Source organism: Aquarana catesbeiana, linkage group LG04, assembly GCF_042186555.1.
Source record: "Aquarana catesbeiana isolate 2022-GZ linkage group LG04, ASM4218655v1, whole genome shotgun sequence".
NCBI lineage: Eukaryota > Metazoa > Chordata > Amphibia > Anura > Ranidae > Aquarana > Aquarana catesbeiana.
This window is the reverse complement of record NC_133327.1, coordinates 650,968,968-650,985,061: the sequence shown is the minus strand read 5'-3', so window position 1 is coordinate 650,985,061 and position 16,094 is coordinate 650,968,968. Positions and strand designations below refer to the sequence as shown.

At 41.4% G+C, this 16,094-nt stretch overlaps 1 protein-coding gene across 1 annotated transcript; it reads left to right on the top strand.

The window, feature by feature from the left end:
• Nucleotides 1-1,187: 1,187 nt before the first annotated feature.
• ZFP36L2 (ZFP36 ring finger protein like 2) lies at nucleotides 1,188-8,099 on the top strand (the record flags this gene model as incomplete). The annotated part of the gene is given in 2 exon segments (XM_073628457.1): nucleotides 1,188-1,456; nucleotides 4,479-8,099. Coding segments are annotated over 2 exon segments (1,134 nt in total). The 3' UTR covers nucleotides 5,562-8,099.
• Between the last annotated feature and the right edge of the window lie 7,995 nt (nucleotides 8,100-16,094).

Below are 16,094 nucleotides of genomic sequence, written 5' to 3'. Positions count from 1 at the left end.
GGGGGGAGCATAGTAGGGCTCAGTCAAAAATTTTTTTTGGGGGGGTGCATAGTAGTGCTCAGCATAACTTTTGGGGGTTGCATATTAGTTGCTCAGCATAACTTTCGGGGGGTGGCATAGTAGGGCTTCAGTATAAACTTTGGGGGGTGCATAGTAGTGCTCAGCATAATTTTTTGGGGGGGATTGTAGTGCTCAGCAAAAAACTTTTTTTTTTGGGGGGGGGGTGCATAGTAGGGCTTCAGCACAACTTTGGGGGGTGCATAGTAGTGCTCAGCACAACTTTGGGGGGTGCCATAGTAGTGCTCGGTATAAACTTTGGGGGGGTGCATAGTAGTGCTCAGTATAACTTTGGGGGGGTGCATAGTAGTGCTCAGTATAACTTTGGGGGGTGCATAGTAGTGCTCGGTATAACTGGAGGGGGGGGGGGTGCATTAGTAGTGCTCAGTATAACTTTGGGGGGTGCATAGTAGTGCTCAGTATAACTTTGGGGTGCATAGTAGTGCTCAGTATAACTTTGGGGGGTGCATAGTAGTGCTCGGTATAACTTTGGGGGTGCATAGTAGTGCTCGGTATAACTGGAGGGGGGGGGGTGCATAGTAGTGCTCAGTATAAGTTTGGGGGGTGCATAGTAGTGCTCAGTACTAACTTTGGGGGGTGCATAGTAGTGCTCAGTATAACTTTGGGGGGAGGCATAGTAGTTGCTCAGTATAACTTTGGGGGGTGCATAGTAGTGCTCAGTATAACTTTGGGGGGTGCATAGTAGTGCTCAGTATAACTTTGGGGGGAGGGGGTTGCATGGTAGTGCTCAGTCTGCCCGGGTCAGGAGTCTGTGAACTCACCAGCTGTCGCGGTTGCAGTCATTCTGGGACTTGTAGTCCCCGCAGCAGCTGGCAAGCCACAGGCCAAGAGCCCGGTAAAGCCCTCTTATCTCAGGTGGGATCTCGCCGGCCGGCCCCGGCAGTAGCAGCCCACAGGCTCCCCTCTCCTCTCCTCTCCGGACTGCGGCTCCCCCTCTCTCACTCCGCGAGCTTCTACCCCGAGCGAATTGGCGGCGTCCAATGGGAAGCGGCGGGGCTGACGTCACGGCTCGCGGAGAAGGCGTTGCCACGAGACCCCGGCCGGGTCAGCTCTGTATCTCCTCCCCCGCGCGCCCTAGCAGCATTTATAGTGGTGTCTGCACGCGGAGAGGGGAGTTCAGCTCGTTGCACTTATATCTACCCCGAGTCCTCCCTGCCGCTCCGGACCCGTCACCCCCCAAATCTTCTTCTTCCTCCTCCTCCTTCTCCTCCTCATCCCGCCTGCCCGCCGGCATCGGAGACTCTCTCTAGTCCGTGGGCTAGTCCAAAGACCTTCAGGAACGCAGGATCTCCCGGTCCTCTGGACTCAGTACAAGCTGGAGCTGGAAATGTCTGCCACACTTTTGTCCGCCTTCTACGACATCGACCTGTTCTGTAAGGTGTGTATTGGGGGGCGCCTGGAAGGGTGCTGCGAGGAGAAGGGACTCCCTGGAAGGTGCAGGGGGGAGTGTGCAGCCCTGGAAGTAGAAGGGGATCTATGGAAGGTGCAGGGGGGACTGTGGAGCCCTGGAGATCTAGAGGTAGTGTGGAGCCCTGGAAGATCTAGAGGTAGTGTGGAGCCCTGGAAGATCTAGAGGTAGTGTGCAGCCCTGGAAGATCTAGAGGTAGTGTGCAGTCCTGGAAGATCTAGAGGTAGTGTGCAGTCCTGGAAGATCTAGAGGTAGTGTGCAGTCCTGGAAGATCTAGAGGTAGTGTGCAGTCCTGGAAGATCTAGAGGTAGTGTGCAGTCCTGGAAGATCTAGAGGTAGTGTGCAGCCTGGAAGTAGAAGGGGATCTATGGAAGGTGCAGGGGGGACTAGATCTAGAGGTAGTGTGGAGCTCTGGAAGATCTAGAGGTAGTGTGGGAGCTCTGGAAGATCTAGAGGTAGTGTGGAGCTCTGGAAGATCTAGAGGTAGTGTGGAGCTCTGGAAGATCTAGAGGTAGTGTGGAGCTCTGGAAGATCTAGAGGTAGTGTGGAGCTCTGGAAGATCTAGAGGTAGTGTGGAGCTCTGGAAGATCTAGAGGTAGTGTGGAGCTCTGGAAGATCTAGAGGTAGTGTGGCAACCCTGGAAGATCTAGAGGTAGTGTGCAACCCTGGAAGATCTAGAGGTAGTGTGGAGCCCTGGAGAGGTTCCCTGGCTGGTGTGGTGCCCTGCAAGAAGCTGGCGGTATATGGAAACCCTGGAAGGAGCTGTGTATTGGGGTAGGGGGAGTATGGATCCCTGGAAGATCTGTAGGCAGTATGGATCTTTGGAAGGTCTGTAGGGAGTATGGAATCTCTGGAAGGTCTGTAGGAGTATGGAATCTCTGGAAGGTGCAAGGGGGGGGGGGGCTGTGGGCTCCCTGGAAGGTTCTGTAGGAAATGTGGATCCATGGGAAGTAGAAGGGGATCCTTGGAAAGTTGCAAGGAGGGTGCAGATCCCCTGGAAGGAGGCTAGAGGGGGTGAGGAACAGAAACAATCTTCTCCAGTGATCGGGGGTGCGATTGAGATGTTTGTGTCATCAGGGGAGATCTAGGAAAGTTTGCTGGAGAAGTTTTTGCAGCAGCCATAAAAGAAGGCAGAGAAGCTCCTCACAGTGACTTGCAGCAGCAGATCACTAAGTTCTGGCTGATCTCCTTTGCTATATACTGTATACACTCCATAGGAGCTTCTACTAGGCTAAGTTTATTGTCTGCAGAGCTTGCAGCGAGTCAGACAAGCTGATCTGTCAATGCAACCTTTTTTTATATATATATATATATATATATATATATATATATATATATATATATATATATATATAATATATATATATATATATATATATATATATATATATATATATATATATATATATATATTTTTTGGTTTTTGTTTTTCTGCATTAGATAGCCGATCCGACTCCTGTGAAATGTTTGAAAACACGTTTAAAGTTTGACATTCTTATTGTCTATAGGGCTGGCATCGGGTTAAACTAGAAGATCTGCTAATGCAACTTTTATATTTTTGCTTTAGATGCCTCCATAGGCAATAAAACCTCCTCCCCCCCCCCTTTTTTTTTTAATCTAAACTTAGTGAAAAGTTTAAAACTTTATTTAAATCTCTTGTTGTCTATGGAGCTTTCTGCAGATCATCTTGCAATTTATTAGCTGATCTGCAAATGCAACTACTTTATTTTTGTATTCAATGCTTCCTATAGTCAATCAGCAGAGGAAACTTTTTTTATATTATAATACACATTTAAAAAAAAAAAAAATTGTATATAGATAGATCTATCTCTAAACTGACGCGTTTTTACATTTGTGGCATTCTTATTGTCTGCAGAGCTTGCAGCAGCAGTCCACCCTCAAGTTCAAGTAGTTGATTTACTTAATGCAACTTTTTTTTATTTTTGCATTAGTATTGCGATCAAAGAAACCTTTTTATTTTTTATCCTCCTCTCATCTGAAATGATTCGATGTTTGACATGTTTTAAAGTTTTATTATTTGAGTTTGCTTTATTGTCTGTCGAGTTTGCAGCAGATGAGCTTGCATTGAGTTAAAGTTGTTGGTCTGCTAATGCAGCTTTTTTAATTTATTGTTTCTTTGCTTTGGATGCTTCTTATATCTAGAAGAAGCTTTAATTCATCTAGCCTCCTTCTTCCTTTTTTTTTTTTTTTTTTTTTTTTTACATGTGTTACACAGATCAGTCTGCATATTTTAAACTGTATGGCTGTTTAGCTCGTCCACATAGGCTAGAAGGGGAGGGGGATGACAATGAGCTTTAAAGTCTCCATGGGAAGTGTTTTATTGTATGTGGAAGTTTCTAGAGTAATGTGTGAGCCCTCGTACCCCACAGCAGCTGGAAGGCCATAGGTCGGCTTACAACAAGTCCATAACGTTGGACTAGTAGAGAGAGTTGGGACAACTGTAGATGAAGGTCTTTAGTTGGTTAATGTCTATGTAGAGCTGGTGCCTGTCGCTAGTTAGTGGAGTGTCTTGTGTGCCAGTGGAAATTTATTCTTTGTAGGAGTGGAATATGAGAGTTGTGCGTGGGGAGAAGTCTGGGCTATGGGTGGTGTGTAGAGAAAGTGGGGTCTAGCTGTTGGTGGGTTTCCAGAAAGTTGGCTTTGTGAAAGTAGACTAGGGGGGCGTGGGTGGACAAGCTGTGATTCATGGGAGTTTTAAAAGCGGGGAAAAGTGGGGCGGTTGTTTTTGTAGGGGGTCTATGCAGGGGGGGTAGTTTTTGTAGAGGAGGTCTACAGAAGGCTAGTTTTTGAAGCGTGGTCTACAGAAGGCTAGTTTTTGAAGCGTGGTCTACAGAAGGCTAGTTTTTGAAGCGTGGTCTACAGAAGGCTAGTTTTTGAAGCGTGATCTAGAGAAGGGGGGGGGGGGCCCTTTTAAAAGTTTGTAGAAACAGCCTATTTCAGAAGTCTGATCTGTTATTTCTTTTGTCCTCAGAACGAAAAAGTCCTGAACAATCTGAATCTGAGCAGCATGCTGGACAAGAAGGCAGTGGGCAGCCCGGTGACGGCCCCCACCTCCAGCCTGCTCCCAGGGTTCCTCCGCAGACACTCGGCCAGCAACCTACAGATTCTGACTAACAACAACTCGTCCCCCAAGTTCTGCAACAACAACCACCTCAAGGAATCGGTGGTGAACACCACTGCCCTGATGAATAAAGAGAACAAGTTTCGGGACCGCTCGTTCAGTGAGAATGGAGAACGTAGCCAGCACCTCTTGCATCTCCAACAGCAGCAACAGCAGCAGAAGTCCGGTGCTCAGATCAACTCCACCCGCTACAAGACGGAGCTCTGCCGGCCCTTCGAGGAGAGTGGCACTTGCAAATATGGTGAGAAGTGTCAGTTTGCCCATGGGTTCCATGAGCTGCGCAGTCTGACCCGGCACCCCAAGTACAAGACCGAGCTGTGCCGTACCTTCCACACCATCGGCTTCTGCCCCTATGGTCCCCGCTGCCACTTCATCCACAACGCTGAGGAGAGGAGGCAGGCACCTGGAGGAGGAGGCTCCCCTACAGACTGCTTCAACGGCCAGCGCCCCAAACTGCACCACAGCCTCAGCTTCTCCGGGTTCCCCAACCACAGCCTGGACTCCCCTCTTTTGGAGAGCCCAACCTCACGCACACCTCCCCCACAGCCTTCTAACTCCCTGTACTGCGATGAGTCTATCCCTTGTGCCAACAATGCCTTCACCTTTTCTGGCCAGGAACTCAGTCTGATCACACCCCTGGCGATCCAGACCCACAACCTGTCCAGCTACAACCCTGCAGCCTACTGCCGCCAGCAACAGCAGCCAGCCTCTTCCAACACGCCCCCGCCGAGCCTTAACTTCCAGCCCCTGCGACGCCTCTCCGAATCCCCAGTGTTTGATGCTCCACCAAGTCCACCCGACTCCCTCTCTGACCGGGAGAGCTATCTGAGCGGCTCCTTGAGCTCTGGCAGCCTGAGTGGATCGGATTCCCCTACCCTGGACTCTAACAGGCGCCTACCCATTTTCAGCAGGCTGTCCATCTCCGATGACTGAGCCATCAACCCCCCCTTTTTTTTTTTTTTTCCTCTAGGGGGCAGTCAGGACTGGGGAGGCAAGTTGCTGCCTGGGCTGGTTTGATTTTTTTTTTTTTTTTTTTTCTAAATAAATGATCTGGGCTCCATAGCCACCTGTCTGAGAACAGAGAGCAGTGCTGTAAAGTCCGCAGCTGCTGCAGAACCTCTTCATATATATATTTTTTTTTTTTCTAAGGACAAGCAGAGCAGCCTCTTTTGGTCACGTTGTTGGTTGCTCCTCGTTGAAAGTCAAGACAGTGAAAGCTCTGCATGCTGAGGTTATGTTGCAGCTGAGGTCTTTGGGTTCCACAAGCTGTCCTGGTGATTGGACTAAAGGGTTTTTTTTTTTTTTGCCCACCCTGCCTTTAAGTACAGCGGAAGCATCAGGGTCCAGTTTTTACCCCCCCCCTTTTGAAAAGCTGCCAGTCTATCCCTGCATCTCTTGCCCAGTGTGATATACAGACTCAGGAGGGTAGAAGACCAGAGAGGATGATGACCCACGCCTTACAACAATGTAATCATGGCAAGGACTAAACACTTGAACTGTATACAGCTGGCACTCAAGATGTTCCCTGTATTATTATTATTATTATTAATATTATTATTTTTGTTTTTTGCCTTTTGTGCCTCTGCCAATTTTTATTTAATGTAAAGAAGGGTCAGAAAGACTCGTGAAAAAAAAAAATCCTGAAAGCTGAACAAAAAAAAAACCTTACGCGCAAAAGGGCAAAACTTAATAGAACAAAACTATTTTTATAGAACTGTGGGGGTTAGCGGGTGAGATTTTTTTTTTTTTTTTTTTTTTGGGGGGGGGGGGGTGGGGTTGTGGGGGATAGTTTTAAGCACCAGCAGGCATTCCATCTCTTGAAGCATTAGCACAGCAAACTTGGGGAATTACACTTTAGCTTTTTTTTTTATTTTTTTTTTCCCCAGGTGTTTAATAATAAAAACACAACAGTCCAGTTGGGAAAAAAATAAAAAAAATAAACTTTAATAAGCTTTTTTTTTTTTTTTTTTTTTAAGAAAAAAAAAATCACCATCCTGCCAAGAATATGCCTTAACAACAAGCAACCCTCTAAGACTTTTTTTTTCTTTAGCTTAACATGTACTAAAAACAAAAAAAAAAACTTTCATTCCAAAGTTAACATCAGTTCCATTTCCATTGCTTAGTGGGCTGTTAGCTTAGAACAATGTTTCTCGGAAGCACTCAGTTAGTTTATAATTGTTGAATAACTGCTGATTTATTTTTTTTTTTATTTTTTTTTTTTTTTATTATTATTATATTATTTTAGCTGTCTGAGTTGCTTGCCTGTCACTGCACACAACTCAATATGAAACTATTTAACTTATTTATTATCTTGTGAAAAATATACATTGAATAATTTGTTCATACTGTATTTATCGGGTATGATGAAAAAAGCAATAGATATATATTCTTTTATTACGTTTAAATTATGATTGCCATTATTAATCTGCAAAATGTTGAGTGTATGTTCTTTTCACAGTAATATATGCCTTTTTTTGTAACTTCACCTGTTTTATTTTATTGTAAATGAGTAAAATCTTAATTTAAGAGATTGTATGTAATATTTATTTCATTAATTCCTTTCCTTGTTTACGTTAATAAAAAAGAAAAAAAGCAGAAAAAGATTGGTTTCTGTAAAGAAATCTCTGTGCTGTGGATAAGAAGTTTGAGGAATTTTGTAAATTTTTTTTTTTTTTTTTTTTTTTTCATCTCTTGCTCCCACCCCCAATTTATACTTTTTTTTTTTTTTTTTTTTTTTTTTTTTTTTTTTTTTTTTTACCCGTCCAAAAGTGAACTTAAAAAGCAAAAACTTTATAAATTTGACTCCCGAGTTACTCGCTCAGATGCTTTATATGTTATTATTAAATTTTTTTTTTTGTCTTATTTCCACCGCAATCACTGTGATGGTATGTAGCAATAATTGGGGTCCCAGTATTATATTTCACAGTGCCTTTTTTTGAAGAGTTCACACTTGCCTTAAAAAAAAAAGAAAAAAAAAAAGTCTCAACCAAAAAAGTATTCTGTAAAGGTGTGATCATTTTGAATGTAGGGATGGGTTTTGTTATACCTTACCACTTATTTAAAAAAAAAAAAAAAAAAGAGAAAAAAAAAAAGGCCACAGTCCTAAAACTTCATACAGTACATGGAAGTACTTCAGTGAATTCCTTAACTAGAAAGCCAAACGTTTTTTTCTAGAATTTGCCTAGATGGTGAATGAGAAACTTATTTTTTTTTCCTTTCTCCCTTCTTTTTGTACATAGTAGGTACAGATTAAGCACTATGTACTCTCTCTGAACTACTTTAACAGGTTTTTTTTTTTTTTTTCTTTTTTTCTTTTTTTTTTTTTCCTCCTGAATGTAACGAAAGGATGAGTTGACTATAATTATATGTATATATAATTAGTCGGTTCACTAAGAATTGTGAGACTGTATTCTTTGTACTGTACATGTTTTGTAGTTCTCCCAATAAATTTTTGGAAATGAAAAAAGAAAAGCATACCGTGGATGTTTTGTCTAAACGGTGGGTTCTGTCTTTGCCTAGTGTATATATATAATATATATTCGCTAAAAAAAAAAAAAAAAAAAAAAAAAAGTTTCTGGCATTTAGCCAGGACCATTGTGAAAGGTTCCAAAGTTACTCATTTGATATAGGCATTTTTAACTCTTGTGGTCACACAATGGTTTTTACTTCTGGTGTGATAATATACTGTGCACTAAATTAACCATCTGCACTTCCTGATCTCATTTTAAAGGTAAAAAACCATGCATTCATATACAAAGGATATGTATGCTCCTTTCCTATCAAAATGTGCATCTGATTTACTGATGAAACTATATCCATTTGCTTTCAACCAGAACTCTTTCTTTTCTATTCACATGCTATACAGCCGGGGAGTTCTGTTGAAAAGGCTTACAATGCTGCCAGACAATTGGGGGGTATTCATTCTCCATGGCTTTGTAATTACAGGAATCTCAAGCTAATTAAATGAATGATGGTAGTAAATATAAAAAAACTATACCCTATATGGTCTTAGCTGGTGTATGTGCATTGTGTGTGTTTATTTTTTTTATTCCCCCCCCCCCCTTTTTGTGTTAAAAGTTGCACCCTTTGGAAGTGTGTGTGTGTTTTTTTTTTTTTTTTTTTTTTTTTTTTTTTTTTTTTTTTAAATATGCCAGTGCTATTTCAAAGGGCCATTAAACACCATTTTTGTTTCCTGTTTCTCAGTGTTTATATGAATTTAAGTTTTTAAAATGGGGGTGGGGGGGAGGCAAATATTTAATTAGTGACTTATAGGAATGCACACATGAACTTTGGGTAGAGTCATAGATTCGCCTAATAGTGTCAACATTAACCACATAATTGGGTCTGTGCCATTAGGCAGCAGTTTAACACCTGTTTAAGTTGGTTGTGCTTTTTGAGATTCCTAGTCAAACCGATGTAATGGATGGTACACTTGGCAGAGTAGCAGGGAAAAAATTTCTAACCCCCCCCCCCTTTAAATAAAATAAAAAAAGGCTTTTTTTTGTTTTGGTTTTTTTTAATATTATTTAAAAAGCATTAAATGCTTTTATTTTATAAAAAATGGAATGAATAACATATATATAATTTTTTTCCCTTTTTTTTTTTTTTTTCTTTTTTCTTTAAGGTAATAGTCAAATGCAATGAGCCACTTTTATCAAAGCAGCTTTCATTAAACTACTCCCCTCTAAAGAGAGACTGCCACTGTTCACCTCCTATTGGCTTTAATACTTTGAGTTGCAAACTCAACAAATATCTAGACCTTGGTCTTGGTCTGGCATGCTTGTTGTGGGTCTTTGACCCATATTTTCAGCCAGGCAACTATTTTTGGAATGGGTCAGCAATGGCCCCCTCCATGTTTCTTTCATGACAGGCGCACTTTAACTACGGAACATGTTTTTTTTTGGTTATTAAAGGTTGCTTACTGCACTGTATTGATAAATAATGTTATACAAGTAACTTAAAAGTAGGTGTAAACCCAGTCACTAAATTCACATATAACATGTTAATTCCATGTCAATGTTTTTAATGTTGTGGTTTTTCCTTAAATAATGCTTGGTGATCCTGCCATGAAGGGTTTTAGTCAGACACCTATTGTGTTAGGATGACAGCACTCTGTCTTCTTATTGGTCTGCAGTGTCACACAAGCGTCTGTTTGAGACTACAAGTGGCTTCTTCATTACTCAGGCATGGTCAACTGTGGTCACCATCAAGAAGCCCACCATGAGAAATGCTTGGTGGTCCTTGTGCAGGCATCTACTCTTTCAGGGTGACCACACTCTGTCCCTGTCTTCCATTCGGTCTGCAGTATCACACAGGCATCTGACACACTACAAGTAGCCTCTTCATTACAGAGGCATGGTCAACTGTAGTCACCATCAAGAAGCCCATCTGAGAAACGTTTGCTGATCCTGCCATGAAGGTCCTTGCCCAGGCATCTACTGTTTCATGGTAACAACACTCTGCCCCCTGTCTTCCAATTGTTCTGCAGTGTCACACGGGTTTCTGATAGACTACAAGTGGCCTCTTCATTACACAGGTATGGCCAACTGTCGTCACCATTGGGAAGCCCACCTTGAGAAATGTTTGGTGGTCCTGCCCGGAAGGCCTTTGCTTAGGCATCTACTGTTTTAGGATGCCCACACTGCCCCCTGTCTTCCAATTGGTCTGCAGTGTCACACGGGCTTCTGATAGAGACTACAAGTGGCCTTTTCATTACAGACATGATCAACTGTGGTCACCATCAGGAAGCCTACACTGAGAAATGCTTGGCGGCCTTGCCATGAAGGTTCTTGCTCAGCCACCAACTGTTTTAGGGTGACAACACCTTGTCCCTGCCTTCTAACTGTTCTACAGTGTCACATAGGCAGTCTTTTAGAAGACTATAAGTGGCTCTTTTTTTACACAAGCATGGTCAACTGTTGTCCACCAGGAAGCCATTATTGGAGTGCATGTAGCGGCTATTTTATTACAACTCAGCAGAACTGAGATGCAATAAAGTTTAAAAAAAACAAATGGTAAAAAAAAAACACTTTCCATGGACTTATCTCATTTTTGAGCTGGGACCAAGCTGTAATGTTCTCACATTATGAAGGTGTAACTTTGTTAGGGTCCTATTTAGTCCTATTTTTGTATTCAACCTGGGACACTGTTCTGCTCCTGTCTACTGTATGCTTAGTTTCAAAACTAGTTAAATCTTTGAAATTGAGAGGGAAACGAGATTAAAATTGATTTTAATGTTAAAAAAAACCCCAAAAAACTTTATTTCTAATTTCTTTGCTTTTAACGTTCATCCTTTAACTTTTTCATGATTCGTTTTCATGCTCTTCTCATGTTAAGTGCAATCATTGAGAATGGCCAACCAAATCGACTGGCTGCAAGCAATGTATTTATACTATTTATTCTACCGTGTTTGTAAGTGTTTATACTAATAGAGCTATGCATGGTGGTTATTAATACTGTTTTGAGCTGCAAGTATTCTGGTGACCACTAGAGGTGCTGTTCCATGCTCAAACTTTTTCTTCCAGTCCTATCCAGAACGTTTAACTATTTGAGTTTATATAAAATGTATTAAAGCAAATCAGAATTGGCAGATTTTTTTTTTTTTTTTTTCTCAGCAGTTCATCAAGACAGACAATGTTTAAGATGAATTGTATTCATGATGCTGATTTCATAGTGTACAGCAGACTTCCTGTTGGTAATCCTGGGGAAGGACACAGCATGCCTTTGTCTAAGAGGACTGATAACAGAACAATAGCTTATGTATGGACGCACTGCCGATTTATATACAGTTGCAAACGTTTTTCATTTGGGAGTATGGGAACTTATACATAATTACCATGATAGTTGCTGAGTATCCCTCTTTCTGCAGGACAGCACCTCCATTTTTCACTTTCTGCAAAGCTTTGGGGGGGGGGGGGTTGGGGGGGTTGGCACGCAAAAGCCATAACTGCTTTTTCTATTGCAGGAAAATGTTGTCCTGCTTTTTTCAGAACCTTAGATTGTAAGCTCCTTGAGGGTAGGGACTGATGTGAATGTACAATATATATGTAAAGCGCTGCGTAAAATGACAGCGCCATATAAGTACCTGAAATAAATAAACTATTATTATTTATTATTATTATTCAGGATTTATATAGCGCCAACAGTTTACGCAGTGCTTTACAATATAAAAGGGAGACAATACAGTTATAATACAATAAAATACAAGAGGATTAAGAGGGCCCTGCTCAGAAGAGCTTACAATCTAATAGGGTAAACTACATACGAATAGCACAGAGATCCCAGATTATTTTTACCTCTCATGAATTAGAAGCTCTCGCTCCTACAGAAATTTTCTCTATACCTCAACCTATCAACATTACCTATAAATCCTTTTAACTGATTTAACATATTGGTAATATTTACAAAAGTTGTTCCTTTTTTTTTTTCTGTTTGTACTTACAAGACAATTTATGTTTATACTGTACAAATTAAAGGGGTTGTAAAGGTTTTCTTTTTTTTTTTTTTTTTTTTTTTTATAACAAACATGTTATACTTACCTCCACTGTGCAGCTCGTTTTGCACAGAGTGGCCCCGAACCTGGTCTTCTGGGGTCCCTCGGCGGCTGTCTCAGCTCCTCCCCGCAAGAACTAAACACCTTCATGCGAGCTCCCTCGCATGGTGTTTAGTTCTTGCGGGCGCGCTCCCGTGATACAGTCGGTGGCTATAGCCCCCCGGCGCGCCGCATCATTGGATGTGATTGACAGCAGCGCGAGCCAATGGCTGCGCTGCTTTCAATCCATCCACTCTAGCCAATCGACGGCCAGGCTGAGCGACGAAGAGGATGTCGGGAGCGAGCGCGGGACTTTTTGAGGGGTCAGGTAAGTAAAATGGGGGGGCTGGGGGGGGGCCGGCATTGTTGGATGTTTTTACACCTTAAAGTGGAGTTCCACCCACTTTTACAACTCTTCAGCATCCCTCACTAAACTCTGCATTGTAAACGAATTGGATATTTAAAAAAAAATTTTCTCAGCACCTACTGTATATCTGCTGTATTCATTTTTCACTTCCTCCTCCCTGGCCATGGCCCATCGCATCATTTCCTGTTTGCAATGCCTTCTGGGAAGGGGCGGCAACTTCCTCTGACACTGCCGTTGCTATGGAAACCTGACCTGAAACCTATTACACTGCTTGTGCTGCACTGAGCATGTGCGAGATCTGCAAGGATGAGATCCAGGAAGAAATACAGTCTGGCTTCAGATGCCCACACTTAAGATGGCTACTGCCTGCTGTAAGTTTATAAAATAACAAACTACTGCTATAAACTAACAAAACAGACCTTAGTTTACAGACTAACTTTACTAGAATACATTAAGCTTGTGTATTATAGGGGTATTTTTATTTAAAAAGTATAATTTCGACCGGAACACCACTTTAATGCATAGGATGCATTAAGGTGAAAAAAATGTGAACCTTTACAACCCCTTTAAGTCTGTATATATACCTACATAATATTGAGCTTCAACTCAATTATCATTTTGTATTTTATTATTCTACCTGTTATCACCTTGCATGTACTGAATAAAATCTTTTGACTAGGAAAAAAAAGTAATTGTAACAACCATATGGGCCCATTCACAGTTGTGCGTTGAGGCAACGCACGTTAATGTGTATGGCAACGCATTTGTTCTATGGGTGTTGGGGTTCATTGTGACTGGCACCCCAACCCATTGCACAGCAAAGTACAGCGCACTACAATACACACTGTGCTTTGAGGTGCGCTGCATTTTTGCACTTTTTATTTTTTCAATCCGTTGTGCTGCATTGGGGGCCCATTTGTAATGAACAGACTGCCTCCGAAATGTGCAAAAATGAACCCACCCCATTGGATCACTTTAGCGCGATTGGGCATTGTAGCAACACGTTCAAAAAAGGCACACATTTTAGCGCATTGCCGCAACGCATGGCTACTGAATGTGCGGTTCCATTCATTGTCAATAGCATTCCAATGCATTGTACAGTAGAACACAGTGCACCACAATGCACATACAATGGGTTGTGGTGGGCTGCACTTGTAAAAACATGTACATATTTTCACCCATAGTGGTGCAATGGCGGCCCAATTCCTGCCTTAACCACTTCAGCCCCGGAAGAATTTACCCCCTTCCTGACCAGAGCGTTTTTTTGCGATTTGGCACTGCGTCGCTTTAACTGACAATTGCGCGGTCGTGCGACGTTGCACCCAAACAAAATTGATGTCCTTTTTTTCCCACAAATGGAGCTTTCTTTTGGTGGTATTTGATCGCCTCTGCGGTTTTTATTTTTTTGCGCTATAAACAAAAAAAGAGCGACAATTTTCAAAAAAACACAATATTTTGTACTTTTTTCTATAATATAATTTTCTCCTCAGTTTAGGCTGATATGTGTTCTTCTACATATTTTTGGTAAAAAAAAAATCGCAATAAGCGTATATTGATTGGTTTGTGCAAACGTTATAGCGTCTACAAAATAGGGGATAGATTTATAGCATTTTTATTATTATTATTTTTTTTTTACTAGTAATGGCGGCGCTCTGCATTTTTTATTGTGACTGTGACATTATGGCAGACACATCGGACAATTTTGACACATTTTTGGAACCATTGGCTTTAATACAGCGATCAGTGCGATTAAAAATGCATTGATTACTGTAAAAATGTCACTGGCAGTGAAGGGGTTAACACTAGGGGGCGGTGAAGGGGTTAAATGTGTTCCCTGGGAGGTGATTCTAACTGAAAGGGAAGGGACTAACTACAGGAAGTGACGGATCGTGGTTCCTAACTAATAGGAACACACGATCTGTCACTCCTGTCAGAACAGTCACGGCGGTCATCACGACCATCGGCCACGAGCATCGGCACCCCCGCTGTGCAGCAGGCGCGCGCCTGCTATCAGGACCCCGTGAGCCAACGTATAGCTACATTGTTTTGCGCAGGGGAGCCAACCTGCCGCAGTATAACTGCGGCGGCTGGTCCGGAAGCGGTTAGAGAGTAACTCCACTTTTGTTGAGAGAAAAAAAAAACATCCCCCCCCCCGGGTGATCTATGTACATTGCAGGGATCTTAACAAACTTTGTTGCAGATTCTTAAGCTGGATACACACTATGCAATTTTCTGTAGATTTTTTCCTCTAGATTTACCAAAACCATATAATATGAGGTCAAACCTTTAATTTGTATGCAATCAGGTAGCCCCTTGTACTACATGGTTTTGGTAAATCTAAAGGAAATCAGACAACAAAAGTTGTATAGTGTGTGTGTGTATGGGGTCTTACCATTTTGTTATTCTGAAAAAAAAATGGCTGTTTGCTTGTCTGTGGCCATGTGCAAAACTAATGTGAATGGGAGTGATTTTTTTTTTATTATCAACCAGCTGCTGCACTTGCAGGGCTCTAATGAGGAAAGACGCAGGATCTGCATCCCTTTGGATGGAATTTTTTTCTTTGGCAGTATCTCACCAAAAATTACATTTTTGTTGCAGGGAATGCCCAAACTCTAACTTGTATCTTAGTGCAGACTTCTGGGAAAATCAGTGAGCCAATGTAATCACACTAGCAGAGAATTACATTTCTGGGGGATGTACTGTATACAACGCCTCCACGATGCCATATTGCATTTTACAGAAAATTACAGCAGATTGGAAAGGAAAGGTAATTTTTAATAACCTGCACCTACAATATGACTTGTGTAATAATTGTATAAGCCAGTGATGGCGAACCTTGGCACCCCAGATGTTTTGGAACTACATTTCCCATGATGCTCAACTATACTGCAGATTGCATGAGCATCATGGGAAATGTAGTTCCAAAACATCTGGCGTGCCAAGGTTCACCTTCACTGGTATATTCATTATTTTTTATTTGCTATCCCCCCCCCCCCGTGAAAGTGGAGTTACCCTTTAACGCAATGCAAGTTAACGCATGCCATAATGTATGTGCAACAGATCACTGTAGTGTGAACGGGCCTTCGCTTTTAGGTGTTTTGACCATTAGACGTGCACTGCCAAAAATTTATTTCGTTTCATTCGTTTTTTTTTTTTTTTCTTTCTTTCTTTTTTCGGATAATTAGTTATGATCGAAATTCGAAAATCTGAAAATAAGAAAGAAAATCCAAAATAATAGCTAACTAACTAATAATAACTAACTATTAAATTATAGGTATTGAAATTTCCTTTCAAATTTGGCTGTTAGTCAACGTAACAAATATGAATTTATCAGCAGTTACGAATTATCCGAAATAACGAATGTCATATCTAAACGAATGGAACGCAACAATTAATAATAATAAACAACGATAATAAAAAAACTTTTTATTATTATTATTAATTAGTTACATCAACTAATCATAATAAGTTTTTATTATTATTATTTATAATTATTAATTCGTTACGTTTCATTCATTTAGATACGGCATTCATTATTTTGGATAATTCGTAACTTTGGATACATTTG